At 40.5% G+C, this 15,914-nt stretch overlaps 2 protein-coding genes across 3 annotated transcripts in view; one reads left to right on the top strand and one right to left on the bottom strand.

Moving 5' to 3' along the window:
- Positions 1–418: 418 nt before the first annotated feature.
- Positions 419–11,707, bottom strand: tmem110l (transmembrane protein 110, like). The gene is made up of 8 exons (XM_071502129.1): positions 11,267–11,707; positions 8,534–8,582; positions 7,850–7,945; positions 7,644–7,765; positions 6,475–6,587; positions 5,261–5,344; positions 5,019–5,150; positions 419–2,802 (listed from the first exon to the last, which is right to left on the bottom strand). Exons 1-8 carry the CDS (start codon positions 11,454–11,456, stop codon positions 2,674–2,676), a joined length of 915 nt encoding a protein of 304 aa, XP_071358230.1. The 5' UTR covers positions 11,457–11,707; the 3' UTR covers positions 419–2,673.
- A 3,789-nt stretch (positions 11,708–15,496) lies between these two features.
- Positions 15,497–15,914, top strand: part of sfmbt2 (Scm like with four mbt domains 2) — a 47,366-nt gene continuing 46,948 nt past the window's right edge. For both annotated transcript variants that reach the window (XM_071502120.1, XM_071502116.1), the window contains exon 1: positions 15,497–15,648. The gene's annotated coding sequence lies outside the window, so the exon portion shown is untranslated. The remainder of the gene's footprint in view (positions 15,649–15,914) is intronic.

Genomic DNA, 15,914 nt, shown 5'->3' with positions numbered 1-15,914 from the left:
CATTTTGAGTTTATGTTCAGAGACATAAATATAATCACACATAAGTACTGAATTTTGCATCCATCTGGGAGTACATGTGTGTTTTTCTCACACTCGTAATATGCATGTCAACATGTCTTTAACGTGGCGACCCTGAGCTGAAGATCACACCTGGTTACCACAGACACCAACCCCAGCAACTAACCCTTGTCCCAGCGGTACATGCACACCTAACATGCAAAACACACAACTACACACACACACACACACACACACACACACCCACAGCGCCATAGTTGCCCCCCCTCTGTCATCAGCTGAAGGTCACAGGTCTGCCGGTCACGTCCACACAGGTGTGCTCTGGCCAGGTCCCGCTTGGGTTGTCTGTCATCGTGCTGCCTTGTCTCGGCTGCCGCAGGAATTCAACACGAAACACGGGTTCATGTGTCAATCATCTTTATTCATAACACAGATTGAAGAGATACATTCGGTAAGAAGCACCGTGGCAGGTTACAGCCCGTTGATGACACTGATGATGGACGTGTTGTGCCATATCATCCACATGTTTGTCATTTGATTTATATATTTAAAAAAAAAAAAAAAAATACACAAGCTACATTGGAATACAAAATAAAACATTACAGACGGAATATGTCTTTTAAATCATAACTGTAAACAAATAAATGGAACATTTTGATGATAAATTGCTGAATGTATAAAAGAAACATACATCACTCACCTACTTCAATTCAAACTGTAGTTTGGCGATGACTGAAAATTCTCCCATTTACATTATACACTAAAAACCTTATATTCCACTGTTGGTACCACAGATCAGACCACAATATATAAAGTCAAATACATATAAAATATAAACAGAATAAATAATGAAATGTGCCATAACTGGCAAACAGCTGCTGCATCATCCCACAGAGAGTTTTACTGAAGGAGTATTAGGACCAGCATTTGGGGAAAAAAAATTTAGATTTCGAGAAGAGTAATATTTTGACAAAAAAAGTCAAATGTTATGAGAATAAATGTGTTCGAATATTGACAAAATAAAGATAAAATATAAAGTCTTAATTTTATGAAAAAAAACTATGAGAAGAACAAAGCCAAAACATTTTGAGAAAAAGGATGTAAGTAGAAGTAAGTCAGAGGTCATTTTAAAGGAACAGTTTCCCATTTTGGGAAATATTTTTATTCCCTTTTCACCGAGAGTTAGATAAAGAGATTGATATGACTCTGACATCGGGATGTTTAGCTTAGCTTAGCAAAAAGACTGAAAACAGGTGCAAACAGCTAGCCTCTGTCCAAAGGTAGCCACTGCTCTCAGCCAAGAAATAGCCCCTAATAAAACCCTGACCCCTGAAAAACCACAATGTGACCTTCTCACACTTTGGTTCTAGTACAGATTAAACAAACAAGATATTATGTATTAATTTATGAGCTTTAGAGCTTTGGACATTTCCAGACTTTATGCTAAGCTAAGCTTACCATCTCCTGACTCCAGCTACCAAGACAGTTCTCTAACTCTTGGCAAGAAAAAAGCCAAAATGTTGAACTATTCCCTCAAGGGAATCAAGCGCGATCACATTTGTTTCATAAAAATTTTGAATATGTATTTGAAATACTTTTTGCAAAATATTGTGGCTATTCTTATAATGTAATATACTGACCTCAAATTACTGATTTATTTTTGTAATATTATAAGGTTTCTCTCAACATTAGAACTTTCTCTCATCGCATTAACCCATTTTTCCTAAAAAAATTACAACTTTATTGTCATTTCACAGCGGTCCTAATATCCTGTTGTATATTTCTAATATAAAAATCACTGTGGAAACATAGTGTGACTTCCTTTTCAGCCATGGTGTTAAACAATTTTCCACCCACATATTGTCTCTTTAAAAGCAGCCTGTTGCAAAGGAGTAAAACTTTTCCATACAACCACATTATCAACATGTTTTGTCCAATGAATAAACATGCGTGGTTTAAAAAAAAAAAAAAAAAAAAAAGCACCACTGATCATCCGTCTAACTGAAAGTAAGCTGTCAGAGGGCGAACGTGCAGGAATGACTATAATTACGCCTTAATTAAAAAGGTGGATTTGAGGTGATTATATTAGTTGGAGTAAAATTTTACAGCACTTATATATTTGCCTGTACTTCACTGGTTTGCTCCTCTTTGGAATATGATACATGATAAATGACTCTCTTTAGAGCAACATCATTCCCAAAAATCCCCGGTGTGAAAAGAGACGGATTTATTTCAGTCTCTGTCACCACCGGCCGTTTGTTTCGCCCAGCGGGTGCTGCGCTCCTCTATAATCCCCCTCCACACACGCTCAGTTGTGGTTACTCTGAAGTTGGAGGCAGCAAGGTGAGAGGAAAAAACAGACCTACTAATTCCCAAAATGCTATTTGATTTACATGCATATACTGAGTCGAGCTCCAGTTGTAACTATTCACACCTTCAGTGCAGAAGAAGGCAGCTAAGGCTGTAGTGTTCACATTCACAGGTTATATGACCTTTACTTGTGCTTGCAAAGAAGCTGATACTTAGACCTTTAAATCTGAGGAGATAGAGATGCAAGGTTTTTTGTTTTTGTCCATATTTACGCTCTTAAGAGTGTTCTGTGTAATGTGTAAAGTGTACAGTGGATGGATGAGTAGGAGGTCACATCACCTGGCTTTACACCACCACCCAGCTGGGCCTCAGTGGTCCCCCTGAGTAATGCACATTGGGGACTGGTTCCTCATCACCAGGCTCCTCTTCACCCTCTGAAGCCTCATCTGTGTCCGTCTCGACCGTCAGCAGGACCTGAGAGAGAAGATTCGGTCAGCGGTCAGGCCACAGTTTAAAGACAAAGTACAGACAAATAGTTCTCAGCTGTTGTGTGTTTGGATTTTGCATCCCAGATGAAAAGCTGAGGTTCTGCATTCCCAGCCTAAAGTGGAAAATATCCCCGCTTGTTCGCAGCCTTGAAGACACCCCCCAGCAGCAGCAGGGATTCAAATAACAAAGGAGCAAAAGTCCACAGCTATAAGAAATTTACAGCATTATAATCTTCCATGCGTTGCTTTATGTTAGTGAATGACATGTGGAAAAGCTGATACAAAGACCACTTTAAGGAGCAGTACAGATTCAGATATGGGGATAAAGACGGAGCTGGGAGCATACATTACTGTCTTGGGAAGTGCCTTAGTAAATGTGACAATCAGCTGCTGCTAAAGCTGATATGCAAAGTGTATTTGCATCACAGATGGATCGATATCAGACCTCTGTAGCTCCAGAGCCAAGAATCTGATCATCTCCTCCATAACCTTGATGTTACAGGCCACCAGCCACAACAACAGCATTGTGGCTGTAGCTTCGACCACCACCCCCTCTAAAGACCTCATCCAAGTCAATGCCCTCCTCTGTCTGTCCTCCTCCTCCACTCCACTCCGCTTTCCATAACATCAGCGCGTGGAAACAACTCCTAAATGTCACTTTTATTCCCAGGATGAAGGCTTGATTTATGGCTGTCTGGCAGATGACCAGGGTGAGGGAAAAGGGGGAGGGAGGGATAAACACTCTCATGCCACTGAACACGAGGGTCACGCACCCGGATTACGTATGCAGATAGTTTTGAGATTTTGTGCCCATGTTTTGGGAATCCAGTTTCCACCAGTTGTGATTCTATTATTAAAAGGTTAATAAATACGTCACTGTAAACAGTTTATTTAGGGACTATGATTTCAGAAAATAGTTTGCAGTTTGTTCCATCTTTGGGTGGCTATATTTGGGTGAACTGACCCTTTAAATATAATTTTATATATAATAACATTTTTAAAGTATGACACAGAAAACTAACTATGAAAATATTCTAATGTAGGTATAGAAAGTAAAACAGGCTCTGGTGTGATCTTCAAACTGAGCTCAGATACTGTCCAACTATCAACCAGAAAAATGAATTTTACGAAATCACAAAATTTCGAAACAAATCTTCCAAAGAAAAAACAGAGTCTCCAAACTCAGCAGTGCCAATGGAGAACAGAGAGGACAGTCTGACTCAGTGTTTCTTGGACTGAACTCATCTGGGCTTGTTCCTTATTAGAACAAGTGTAGAGAGACAGAGAAGCTGTACGGGGCGTGTGTGTCTACACTGTGTTCATCCACCCAAAACAACAGGTGCGGTTGACACCCAGCGTGACTGTGAGGGTACATCAACCATCACCACCCATTTCCACACACATTAAAGTCTCCATTCCTTCATGAAAAAAAGCAAGGATATTAAACTGTCACATTCTTGTTTGGATCCGTTTGGGTAATACACCGTGGACATTTGGTGGGAACACTGAACTTTTTTCCTGACATCAAAAGTCACAGACCAATGAGTCACTTTCAGAACAGAGTGGTGGTCTGGTAGGAAAAGCAAAACACGGAAACATAAATCAATAAAAAAAAAAGTTCTATCAAATGCTCCAGAGATGTACCTGGAGAAGATTATACGAGCTCATGATTATGCTCTTATATGTAGTTCAGCTCCTGACAGAAGCTGAGAGACCATGTAAACACGTCTTCTACTACAGCTTTCAATAAAGTGGTGATCATAACATTTTATTCCTCACTTTAAAAGCTTGTAAACACTTTTGTTCATGTTCAGTCACATTAAAATGAAAGACAATTTAAAGTGAAATGGAGAAAAAATGCTTCTGTTAATTTTCATTTTTGATGCATGTCAGTATAATTTAAATTCTAGTCATTTGTTTAGAAAACTGACAGTAATTTCATTTCCTTTGAATGCAGCTCATTGGTTATTTATGTTAAATGCACATTATGCTTTTTATTTAGCTGATGTTTCACTGAGGGACTTTCACTGTTTGGATCAGAGTCAGGTTGAAATCCTCAGTTTGTGTCTTTGTTTTAATTCCCAGTTGCAGCTCTAATGAAGCTGAGCAGAAATCATCCCTGGAACGAAGCAGCTGGTTTAATTACACATGTGACTAACAACAACAACCAGCTGTTCACTTTGCTCTTGTTTTCCTTCTCACCCGCGACTCCTCATTGTTCTCCCAGGGCAGCGAGTCCGCCTTCTTCACCGCGCTGTCGCAGGAGTCGTCCAGGCTCTTCATCGTCTTGTACTTCCTCATCATCAGGCTGTCCACCACCCAGAACATGATGGACTGCAGGGGGAGCCAGAGAGACGAGACTGGGGGTTACTAACACTGCAGATTTAACACCGAACTCCTTTAAAAAGATTTGACAAGTGAAAAATCATGAAAGCGAGACTCACGTTGACTATGAAGGGCACAATGAGCATGACCAGCACCAGCTCCAGCTGAGGGTTAGCGATGTAGCTTAGCAACACCTCCTGCAACTGGAAAAGAGGAAAAATTTAATACACTGACTTTAGGAACTTTAGATGATAACAATCTCTCTTAGCAATAAATGACACGAATAAAATGAAAAAATAAACAATGATACCAGTTTTATTTAAGGTTTTATTTAAATTCAGTGCAGATTCTGAGTCTCAGGAATAAAACTCATAAGTAAATGCTGAATTCCTGTAGTTCTGCAGGGAATATCTACTCAAATGAATCCATAATGAGTCAAAATATATTGTGTATATAAAACATACGATAAATATCATTAACATTTATATCTCATTTAATTTGCTTTATACGTTTTTATGAGATTTTATGCCTAGAGGTACATTTTAGTAGTAGCAGATTTTAAATCAGTACTATATTGAATTAAATTATTACATCAGTGTGTATGAAATGTCTCAGAACTATCAATGACAATACACATAAATATGAAAGGAGAAACTAAAGGACAAGCCACAACTAAGATTTTCATTAGAATAGAACAAACAATGTAACAATTAATAATGTTACCATTTACTATTTTTTCATTTATACTTCACCTTGATTTGTTTGAATATTTATTTGATTTGTTTGGATGTCTTATATTTGACTCATGTGAAGCACTTTGTCACTTGTATTGCAAAGTGCTATACAAATAAAGTATTTATAATCAGAGTTTACTGAACCTTTCTCATTTCGTAAAAGGAAGTAAACTAGTAAACTGCCTTTTTATTTCTTGTACAGGGATCTGTCGCTTGGACAAAGACTAATTCAAATAAACAAATATGATCCTGATCCCCAATGTCATGTAAACAAACTGTCCCTTAGATACATTAGCCATGCCTCAATGTTTCCATTCCAGAAGACAAGTCATTTTTTATCTTCTGCTTGTTTATTCTTGATGACTTTCATCTCTTGATGCCAGAAATCAATATCAAATTGCTAACTAAACAGAGCCAAAATGGAAATGGAACGATTGTTAAAATCTGCTGATTTTTTCATGTAGTTTGGTTGACGACAAAATCAGTTTTGGATGCAAACTGTTCTGCTTGTCACAATAAAAAGACTAAAAACCTGGTTTTCTATTGAGATAAGCTAGAGCCACCTGAAAGCAGAACAAACAGCTGTTGTGTGTCCTTACTTTGGACCATCCGGGGACGAGCAGCACCAGGCTGATCACACCTTTCTCCAGCACCATGATGAGCAGGTAGATGCCACACTGGCCCAGCCAGGCTGCTGCCTGAGGAGGGTCACCTGAAGGAGAGAGCAACACAAAAACACCAGAACACAGTTAAAGAAGATTTCTAGCTCATATTAACGTTCTGGTTTAAACCAAAATTATATTTACTTTTGATATCTCATGTATTTGTTTTTAAACCAGCAATCTATTTACTTAAATTTGCTTTGTAAGGAAACAGTGTTCCAGGCTTTACATTAGAATTGTCACCTATGAATCTGCTTGCATTTGACAGAAAAAGACCAATTATTTTCCTTTAATTTATTTTTTTATTTTTATGTAATTTTCTTTGTTTTTTTCCCAAATAAGGCTTCATTATCTTCTATTTATATATTTATATTTATCTTATATTTTGCTTGTTTGCTATTACAAAATATTTTAAATTTTTGTGCAACATGTCTATAAATAAATGTCAATTTAATTTGTTTTGAGTTTGTGCGACTGTCAGCTTGTGAACAAGTCATTCTATAACTTCTCCTTTAATTTTAACATTTCACAGCTACTTTTGTAAAATTTCAGGTTGAGCAGGTTAAATTAATAGTATTTCCTGCCATGCCTGCTGCAGTCCACTAGCGTCCAAAAGGTGTGTTGTGCAGGTGTCTCACCACAGCAGACACAAAGCAGGACAAGTCTGTCATTAGGACAGGAAGAGGAGGAAGTACAGTCGCAGACAGAGAGAGAGTGATCACCATGTAATGTTTAGAGTTCCTGGTCTAAATGAGCTCACAGTGCTGCTTTTAAACAGAGCCACAAAAGTCGCATATAAACTTGACCCAGAGCCTCAGAGAGGAGTGACCACAACCCTGCCTTAACTTGTTTCAGTGTAAATTTCCATCACTGATGAGTGTGTGTAATAATTGGCCTGGAGTTGCTCCCTCTCTGAGGCCAATGGGACTGTTTCCACACTCGGCTGCAGCTGGAGATGCTGGCTCTGCTCCCATCTGCTTCCAGCTGGTCTACACTGCCCTCTGGTGGCAGAAGCCAGCGCTGCAGCTTAGTCTCATTTTTTTTTCTTCCCTCCAGCTTCTACATTCAGGTATTTTATGCTTAGGAAATAAGAAGACCTCACTCACCATATTCTCCAAACATGAGCAGCGTCCACTGCTTGTACTCCACCAGCTTGGACACCAACTTGACGGCCAGCCAGATGACCAGCATCCCCAGCGTGGCGTCCAGCAGGAAGTTCATCAGATACCTGCGGTAAAACGGAACAATCGCATTATTTGTGACGGACACATCTCATCTCATCGTGACCTGTCTGAGGTGATTAATGACTCACAGGGAGCACGGGTCTTCTTTGGTGAGCGTGGACAGGAAGACATTGGCAAAGTGGATGAACAGGGCACCAATGGCCTGTTTGGATGTGTCGAAAAACCTGCAAAAGATCGGACGGACCATGTTAAAATTTTATTTTTTAATTCTGTTGTCTAAAAATATCATTCCAAACATTTTAATTTCAATTTTATTTATTTAATTTCTTTTAACTGTCCAGAATAATTAACGGGAGACATTCTTTGACATTTTCTTTGTTTAAATAAACTTTATTCATCTATATAAATGTGTAAAGGGTAAAGATGTAGGAATGGACGGATTATGAGACAATGGGGCCTGAAAGAACTGAAAGAGATACAAAACAACTACAAATGACACGCCTGCATAATCACTTTAAGTCCCTCTGAAGTCTCTTTTGTTGTCTCTTTGTTTTCCTTTTGTGTGTCTTTGTCGTCATTTTTTTGTTTTGCATCTATTTTTGGTCATTTTGCATGTTTGTGGTCACTTTGTGTCTCTTTCTGGTTGTTTTAAGTAGTTGTTTGATGAGAACAGTCACATCAGAGCTGTGGCCCTTGGCCTCCTGATACCTCGGGGCCCCTGGGTCTGTGCCTGGGAGGCCTGTTCACTAACTCTCCAAGGATGTAGGACAGAAAGAGAGAAGAGAAAAATAAAAAAAAGAAAAAATTCTGACCAGATCCTCCACGGTCGTCTGATCCCAACAGGCTCTCGGAACCTTTTCACTGCAAACAACAAAGGAAAGTAATCAACTCATCGATAACATTTCAGATTGCGTTTATCCTGCAGAACAGTAACGTGTAACACAGTCTCTCTGCAGGGCTGCGGGGCAGAGGCGAGCGAGGGCAGATGAAACGCGGCGATCACGTATCATCCTCGTTCTGCGCTGCCACAACACTTCACTCCTCCCCACCGGGCTCAGGGTGAACAGACACCCACTGTTCCTCTATCTCGCCATCTCACAAGGTCAGAGAATGTGACTCGGCATGTGAAAACAGGACTGAGGCTTCCTGCAGACGTGGTCTACATCTGTACACGCCACTCTTTCCTCAGGATTTTCACTGAACTCTCTCTTGTGTAGCTTAAAATTGGTGTTTATTTAGTATAGTTGTTCCTACTTTTTGTGTACTTTTTGTTAATTAATCATTTAAGTCATTCATCAAGCAAAAACCGCTAAACATGAGCTGATATCTGCTTCTCAAAAAGTGAAAATTTGCTGCTTTTACTTGATGATATCAACTTGGACTCTGGAAAACTGTTGCGGGCAGTTTTTGGGCTAAACAATTTAATAATTTATAATGAAAATAAGCATTAGTTGCATCCCTCTATTACTCACAAGTCTAGAGTTTTCAAAACTTTACAAGCTGTGAAGATGTGCGACACATAAAACAAAATAGTATTAAATAAATTAAGTACATCTAAACTGTGTCAAATTTCAAGTCCACTTTCTCAACATTTACTGTAAAAGTTTGTTGGCTAACAAACTTTCCTCTTCACAAAAATGCTCAATTATTGATTTAAAGTATAAAATGCTGCAGAAGAACTGAGGTAGCTTCACTGGACATTCAGCCAATATCTGGATTATGTGTGTGCAGGAATAATAACGAGCCGATGGAAGGAAACTCCCTGAAGCAGCTTTGAGGAAGAGCACTCAACGCAGATCAGCACTGGGATGCACGGCGCTGGCTCGGCTGTGACTTGGCATACCGCCACTGTGATTACAGCTGAAGGGCTCTTAATGCTCTGCTGCACATAAATAATGCGGTGCATTACCAGATGCATATACTTTGACCGAGAACGACACTTGCATTCATGCTGAGAACAGAAAAGGGAAAACAGGGCAGATATTGATTTCTCTACTAATAAGTAACCATGTGGAGGTTACAGCTCATTGATCTCAGTCACCCTCAAGGCCTGGTCTAATTCTGCAACACTCCACTGCTCCGAGGATTCGGCTGCTCTGATGCTTGATTAGCTGCACTGACCTTTTAAAACTGCACTCTGATTATCAGATCATATGGCAACACACTTCACGAAATCTAAACAGGATGCACATGCATTTGAATTTTGTTTCCATAGGTCAGTGGCCTTGAATTTACCCTGTACAAGGGTAAATTGACAATATGAGCACATTTACAGGTTGGGAATTCAGACAAAAAGTGAATGTTTCCATTTAGCTAATATGTGCAGTCACTGGCATATTTATATTTTCTTAATTAAATGACAGCCAAGACACCTGGCAGCTGCATAATGTCAATTCTGTCATGGAATATTCAAGGAAAGTGTTTGGGAAAGAAGTAAAATTACGTCTTAAGTATAATCCAGTGCTCCTACTTGAGTAATCAGCTGCAACTGCTGCAGGAGTATTAAGCGTTGCCTGCAGTGCCAAAGCTGGTGAGATGCCCAACATTCTGCAGGTCAGCTGCCACAGAGTCACAAGTTTTTACAGCAGTCAATAGCCATTGTTCAGTCTCAGTAAACCCACACACCGTGGTTCACGGGGAGCATCTTGTTTGGCAGTTAAAGTAGACACTGCCAGCACACTGTCAAAGTGTCTGAAATGATATATCTCAAGCTGACAGGACTGTGAGAGCTACTGATTACAAGGCTGTAACATAATTAAATGCAGACAGGCATCACCTCTGAAGCTCCAGTTTCTCTGAAGCAGTCATGACAAGTCCCTTGAGCAGCAGCCAATGTTGTTTGCTGCGTGTGAATATTAAATTTCACTGTATAAACTTATGGGGATGTTGTCAGTATGCTGTTTGTTAAAGGGCAACAGAAATGATGCGCTGAATCCAAAACCTGCTATTCTGCCATAAGGTGAGACGCTGACGAAACTTCGTTTAAAAACATCGTAATTTGTGACGTCGCTTTTCTTATCGACATACATGTCAGTGTGGTGTGGTACACCTTAATGGTTTATGTTTAATTTTAGTATTAAGGGCAAATTCGGTTTGTGTATTTATGCCACAAAACACGCAGTTTTCTTAAAATATGTACTTAAAGGAATGGTTCACATATATCACCACCGCTGCGAGCAACTGAATATTTTGTGGACGTGTAAGATGTTTGTAGCGACCGCAGTCAAAAAAAAGTTTAAATTCCCTTATAATGTGTCGTGTGTATAGCACCTAATATATACCGAAATAAATAGCAGGTCCTTATTAGTCAGATAATGTTTAAAGAGGTCTTCTAATTAGCATGTCCTCTTGCCGAAGAACAAGATCATTTTAAATTCGCATATTTCTCAACGGAATTTGGTCGCAAGCTAACGAGGCTTTGCGAAAACAAACGTCAACAAAACGCCACGTGGACTTGCAACCTTTTAAAAGCACCTTTCTTGGCGTCGAGCTTTCGGCGTCTTCTGCCTGAAAAACGCTTTCAGAAACAAGATCCGGACACTCACGCATCAGGGTGCTGAAGGCGACGATGGCCAGGAGTCCCTGGATCAGGACGCCGAACCTGTCCGTCAGAGCTCCGTTATCGCAGCCGTGGGGGTTCGCCTTGTTGATGTCCGACATGTTTGTCACCTCAGAGGGGGGATCATCCAGGAATCGTCTCACCAGAAACACCCCGCTGTATCCGTACATGTCCATCACAGCAGCAGCCTGCGGAAGCGCTTCCTCGGCGGGCACGGAGGGGCTGAGCTTAGCCGCTCTTCAAACACAAACCAAGGGCTTTTCTTTTATTTATTCCCGGCGGAGGTTCAGGTTTGAGTCTTCCTTCGGTGCCTCCAGAGGCTGGTGCTTCATGTCATGATGGAAAAGCAAACAGGACGATGGATGATCTGACTCACATCCATGTTTACAACGAAAACACGCACGATCAAGTAGTCCACAGACAAAGCCCCGCTTCCGGTACTCCTACTTCAAAATAAAAGCTTCTGGCTTTTAAAGGTTTGGCAGAAATAGAAAAGGGTGAACCTTTTACAAACCGTCAAGTGACAGGCTTTATTTCATGATACACCCATATGAACATTTTACATAATTGTAAGATTACATTATTGTCCCTTTTGACATGTTTTTAATTATCTATTTGCTGTTGTGTTGTTTGTTTTAATGTATATGGGCCCACACAGGACTCTCTGGAAAGCAGTGTGGATACTGAGTAGATAACCCAGTGACCTAAAATAAATTCAAATGTAATTTAAGCAGTCTATTTCTGCAACTCCTGTCCTTCATCTCAATGGTGTTGAGGCAGTAAATAATAAAGAAAAAGCAAAGATGCTGTTAAAAGAATTCCACAAAATTCCTAGTTCAAACTATATAAGTGAGAAAAGGGGAAATGTTAGATAAACAACAGAATAAATTACATCACACATGGGGAAAACTTTTGGCTATAAGTAACTTTTTGACTCCTGAGGCAGAGATAACCTTCACTGACTCAAGGCAAGCTTTATGTAGTTCCCAAACACCTTAATACATGTGCATCCTTGCAAAAAAAAAGAAAATCACACAAGACAAAAATGTCCACATTAAAAAAAGTGCCATAAAAATATTATATATTACATCATATATTTTAATATAATTATATATATAATTTTTGGAACCAATATGTAAGTGTGTGCGTGAGAAAGAGGCTCTCTCTTTAACTGTACACACACACACACACATGAACAAGGAGGCTGGAGATGAGGCATTGATTTATATTATTTTATGTTATCATTTTCTTATTTAAACTTAAATGTCTTAAGGTTTTAAAACTAGATTTTGTTATAGAACCCCTCCACAAATGACCAAAACCCAGGTGATACACAGGAATCCTGGGTTTCAGTTTGTCAAACTGCAGTATCCTTGCACCTCATGACTACGTTTTCCGCCTTTGTTTTATTTTGAAGTCCCGGTTTCCTAGCCTTCCGGCTTTGATTCGGCTCGTTTGACGCGCCTCTCACAGCAGAATTCCTTGAATGTGCGCGAAACCGCTGCAGATGTAATGATAAGATGTAATAAAGTGCGTTTAAAGGTTCAGTTTGTCAGGTAGCTATAACTCATTTAGCTGAAAATAGATAACCAGGTATAAGAATCGAAGAGGGCGTGGTTATTGGATTCCTAATTACAAATTATCTGATTTATGCCAGTTTACAGACTCCAGAGGATTATTTACCTGGAGCCTCAGGTGGAGGCACAGAGCCAACATGTCAGAAAACTGCTGGTTATGTGGAGTTCACACAGTAATAAGGGGTTTCAATCGTTTCTCAAAGGCTTTGATTTGCTAGAATAAGAAACACAGCTGAGAATAAAACAGGCTTTTAATATGGATCATTGCACATCATATGTTATTGTGGGGTAGCCTACATATAAAACTTAACATTCACACAAAGCTGCAGACCAGCAGGTCATGCACTAAGCTGCTAGTCCCTCTGAAAGGTCATTAATTGCTGGCAGATCTGATTAAAGAACGTGTCCCTCAACACAAACAGGTTTAAAGCTCAACAACAAACTGAGCTGATTCTCCTCAGGTTGTGTCACAGTCACCGACATTTCAGCACAAGCGCATCTTTCTAAATAATGACTCTAATAAGATTGTTTTGTTTTTTTTTTGTTTTGTTTTGTAGAATTACGCATTCATATCAACTCCACATACAGTGGAGCCCTGTGATGTTTGGTTGTTTGGCTGATTTGGAGAATTTTTACGCTCCACGAACCTGCTTCAGATACATATTTAACAGTGAAGCCAAAACAAAACAAAAAAAGAAAACCGTCCTCTGCTGCGTGCAGAGAGCATGCAGGCTCATGCACAACTGTGTGTGTGTGTGTGTGTGTGTGTGTGTGTGTGTGTGTGCTAAAGGGAGGCATAATCCTGTCTCCGGCGCTTGGAAAAGCTTCTTCTCTGGCGGATTACTGGAGCACGCTTCAGCCATCTGTTCCTCCGGTGGCACCGCGGCGGCTCCGGCGCCTCCTCCCCTGTCGCTGTGATTCCTTTGTGTCTTCATGAATCAGACCCACCGCCTCTAAATACGGCACTGAACTTCCCGTCACACGTTTCAAAATAAAATCCATTCTTGCAGCTATTAAATAATCGGGTCGGTATTTGTTATAGCCTGCACTTATTTTGTAGCACATCCGTGTGGATCGCTCGGTGACTTCTGTGAGGTCCCTTTGGTTTGTGGCCCCTTAACATGAAGCAAGTGTCTACTTATGGTCCCTCAAGAACTGGAGAGTGATCTAGTCTTTCCAGATTGTTTAATTTGAAGGATTATTAGAGGATTTTTTTTCTGTATTTCAAATTAAAAGAGAAATTTGGGGGGAAAAAAGCTTGAAAACTAAACTTAATTTGGTGTAGAAGAGTATTCTTTATTGTCTCTGAGCTGTCAGAGCCACAGACTGGGAACCGCTGTTTTAAAACCACAATTTGGTTCGGATTTTTGTTTTCATTCATTCATTCATTCATTCATCTCTCTGGCTTCCATTTTTAAAGATTCATCAGGCCTCCTGCTCCTTGTCTCTCTCTCGACCCCCACGGTTAACACACGCACTCCTGAAGCCTGGATGTGACCCTGTGAAAACCTCACTACTTTTTACTTTCATGAACTTCTCTGTTTAGATGAAAAGTCGGGTGATTTTTCAGGGGATTCCCAGAAAAAAAAAAGAATAATAAATGCACCGCCTGTGTAACAAAACAATCTACTGTGCGATCCTGTGGAGAAATGACCTTTGAGCAGTTGTTTTATTGCACCAAGCGCAAGCCTCCGCGCTGAAAGAGGAACAAGCCTCTTTCGTTTCACCGAGCTTGATTTTGAAATTGCCCCCAACAAACCTCGTGTTGCACCGGCGGTGACTTCAGAGCCACGTCGGTTTCACTTTCTGTAGGCAGGAGGGTTCTTGTGCTGTAAAACTGCCCTTTATCTGCCCGATGGCAGCTCACCTGTGCAGGTGCTGCTGTTATTCCACCCTGACAGTTCAGAGGTCTTCATGCAGACACAGAGCCAGTAACCTTTGAACTGTGGCTGCCTGCCTGTCTGCAGTGGTGCAATGTGCTGCCACCACTAGAGGATAGTGTTGACTTTGATAAGAGATGGCTTCGGATTATTAAAATAACAACATCTCTGGGTATTTCCTCAGGAGCTGCTTGGAGAAAAGTGGTTGCAAAAAAAAAAAAAAAAGGACAAAAAAAAAAAAAGGGACAAAAAAACCGCCCACTGGATCAGGGGGAAATGTTCAACAGAAGAAAAAGATGATAAGAAATAACACAGTCTTGGCTCATTATTGGCTTTTCATGCACAGGAGCAACTAACGATGACACAGTTGCGTTGCTGCTTTGGTTTTATTCTTCAAATGTCCCCACTTTCACCACTGTTTTGATGATTGTTGAGATTTTTCCTTCAGTTAAAACTGCTCTGGTGAAAGAAGAAACTATGGATGGGTGCTGGCTCACGTAAGATCATTTAAATCCTTGAATAAATAACTGGTTTAATTTGGATCCAGTCGCCACTAACGTTGCATTGACGCACACTGAAGATAATATTAATCAGAAATCGCTTGAATTGTAGTAAAACTATGTTTCCGCTGTGGTGCGTTTGATTTTGATGTCGACTAAACTGAAGTTTCCTATTTATATCAGATTTTCTTTTTTTTTTTTGCTGCTGCTGCACTAAAAGGTCAATGAAGGAGTTGGCTTGAAAATATCTGTAGATGTTTTTGGACATGCGCAGATGGGAGATGCCATATTGGAACGGGGGCAGCAGAAGCTGAAAGACGTCGCTCGCGTCGCTTTGCTCGGGCTCAACGGGAACGAGGGGAACGAGCAGAGGGGTCCTCGAGGGGGAGAGGCGACGGGGAACGCGGACAGGTAAGACAGGTGACGGTCCCCGCGCGGTCCCGGGAGCCTTTTTCCCGGGGCTGCTTCGTTTTTCTTATTTTCGTTATGTCGACGGTATAAACACGGGGGAGAGTTATTTTTTTTTCCTCCTCCTCCGCTTTAAAAAAAAAAAAAAAAAACCGTGAAGTGCTCCCGTGAAGGTTTCTGTGGAAACCGGAAAATAGTCGCGAGCGAACCCAAGTTGCTTAAAGTGTCTCTCACGCGCCGTAATGACGCTGTCTCGTGGCACTCCCGGT

This window comes from Trachinotus anak, unplaced genomic scaffold (genome assembly GCF_046630095.1).
Source record: "Trachinotus anak isolate AG129_WGS33_773 ecotype Australia unplaced genomic scaffold, CSIRO_AGI_Tana_v1 ptg000018l, whole genome shotgun sequence".
Classification (NCBI taxonomy): Eukaryota; Metazoa; Chordata; class Actinopteri; order Carangiformes; family Carangidae; genus Trachinotus; species Trachinotus anak.
This window is presented reverse-complemented; position numbering and strand designations above follow the sequence as displayed.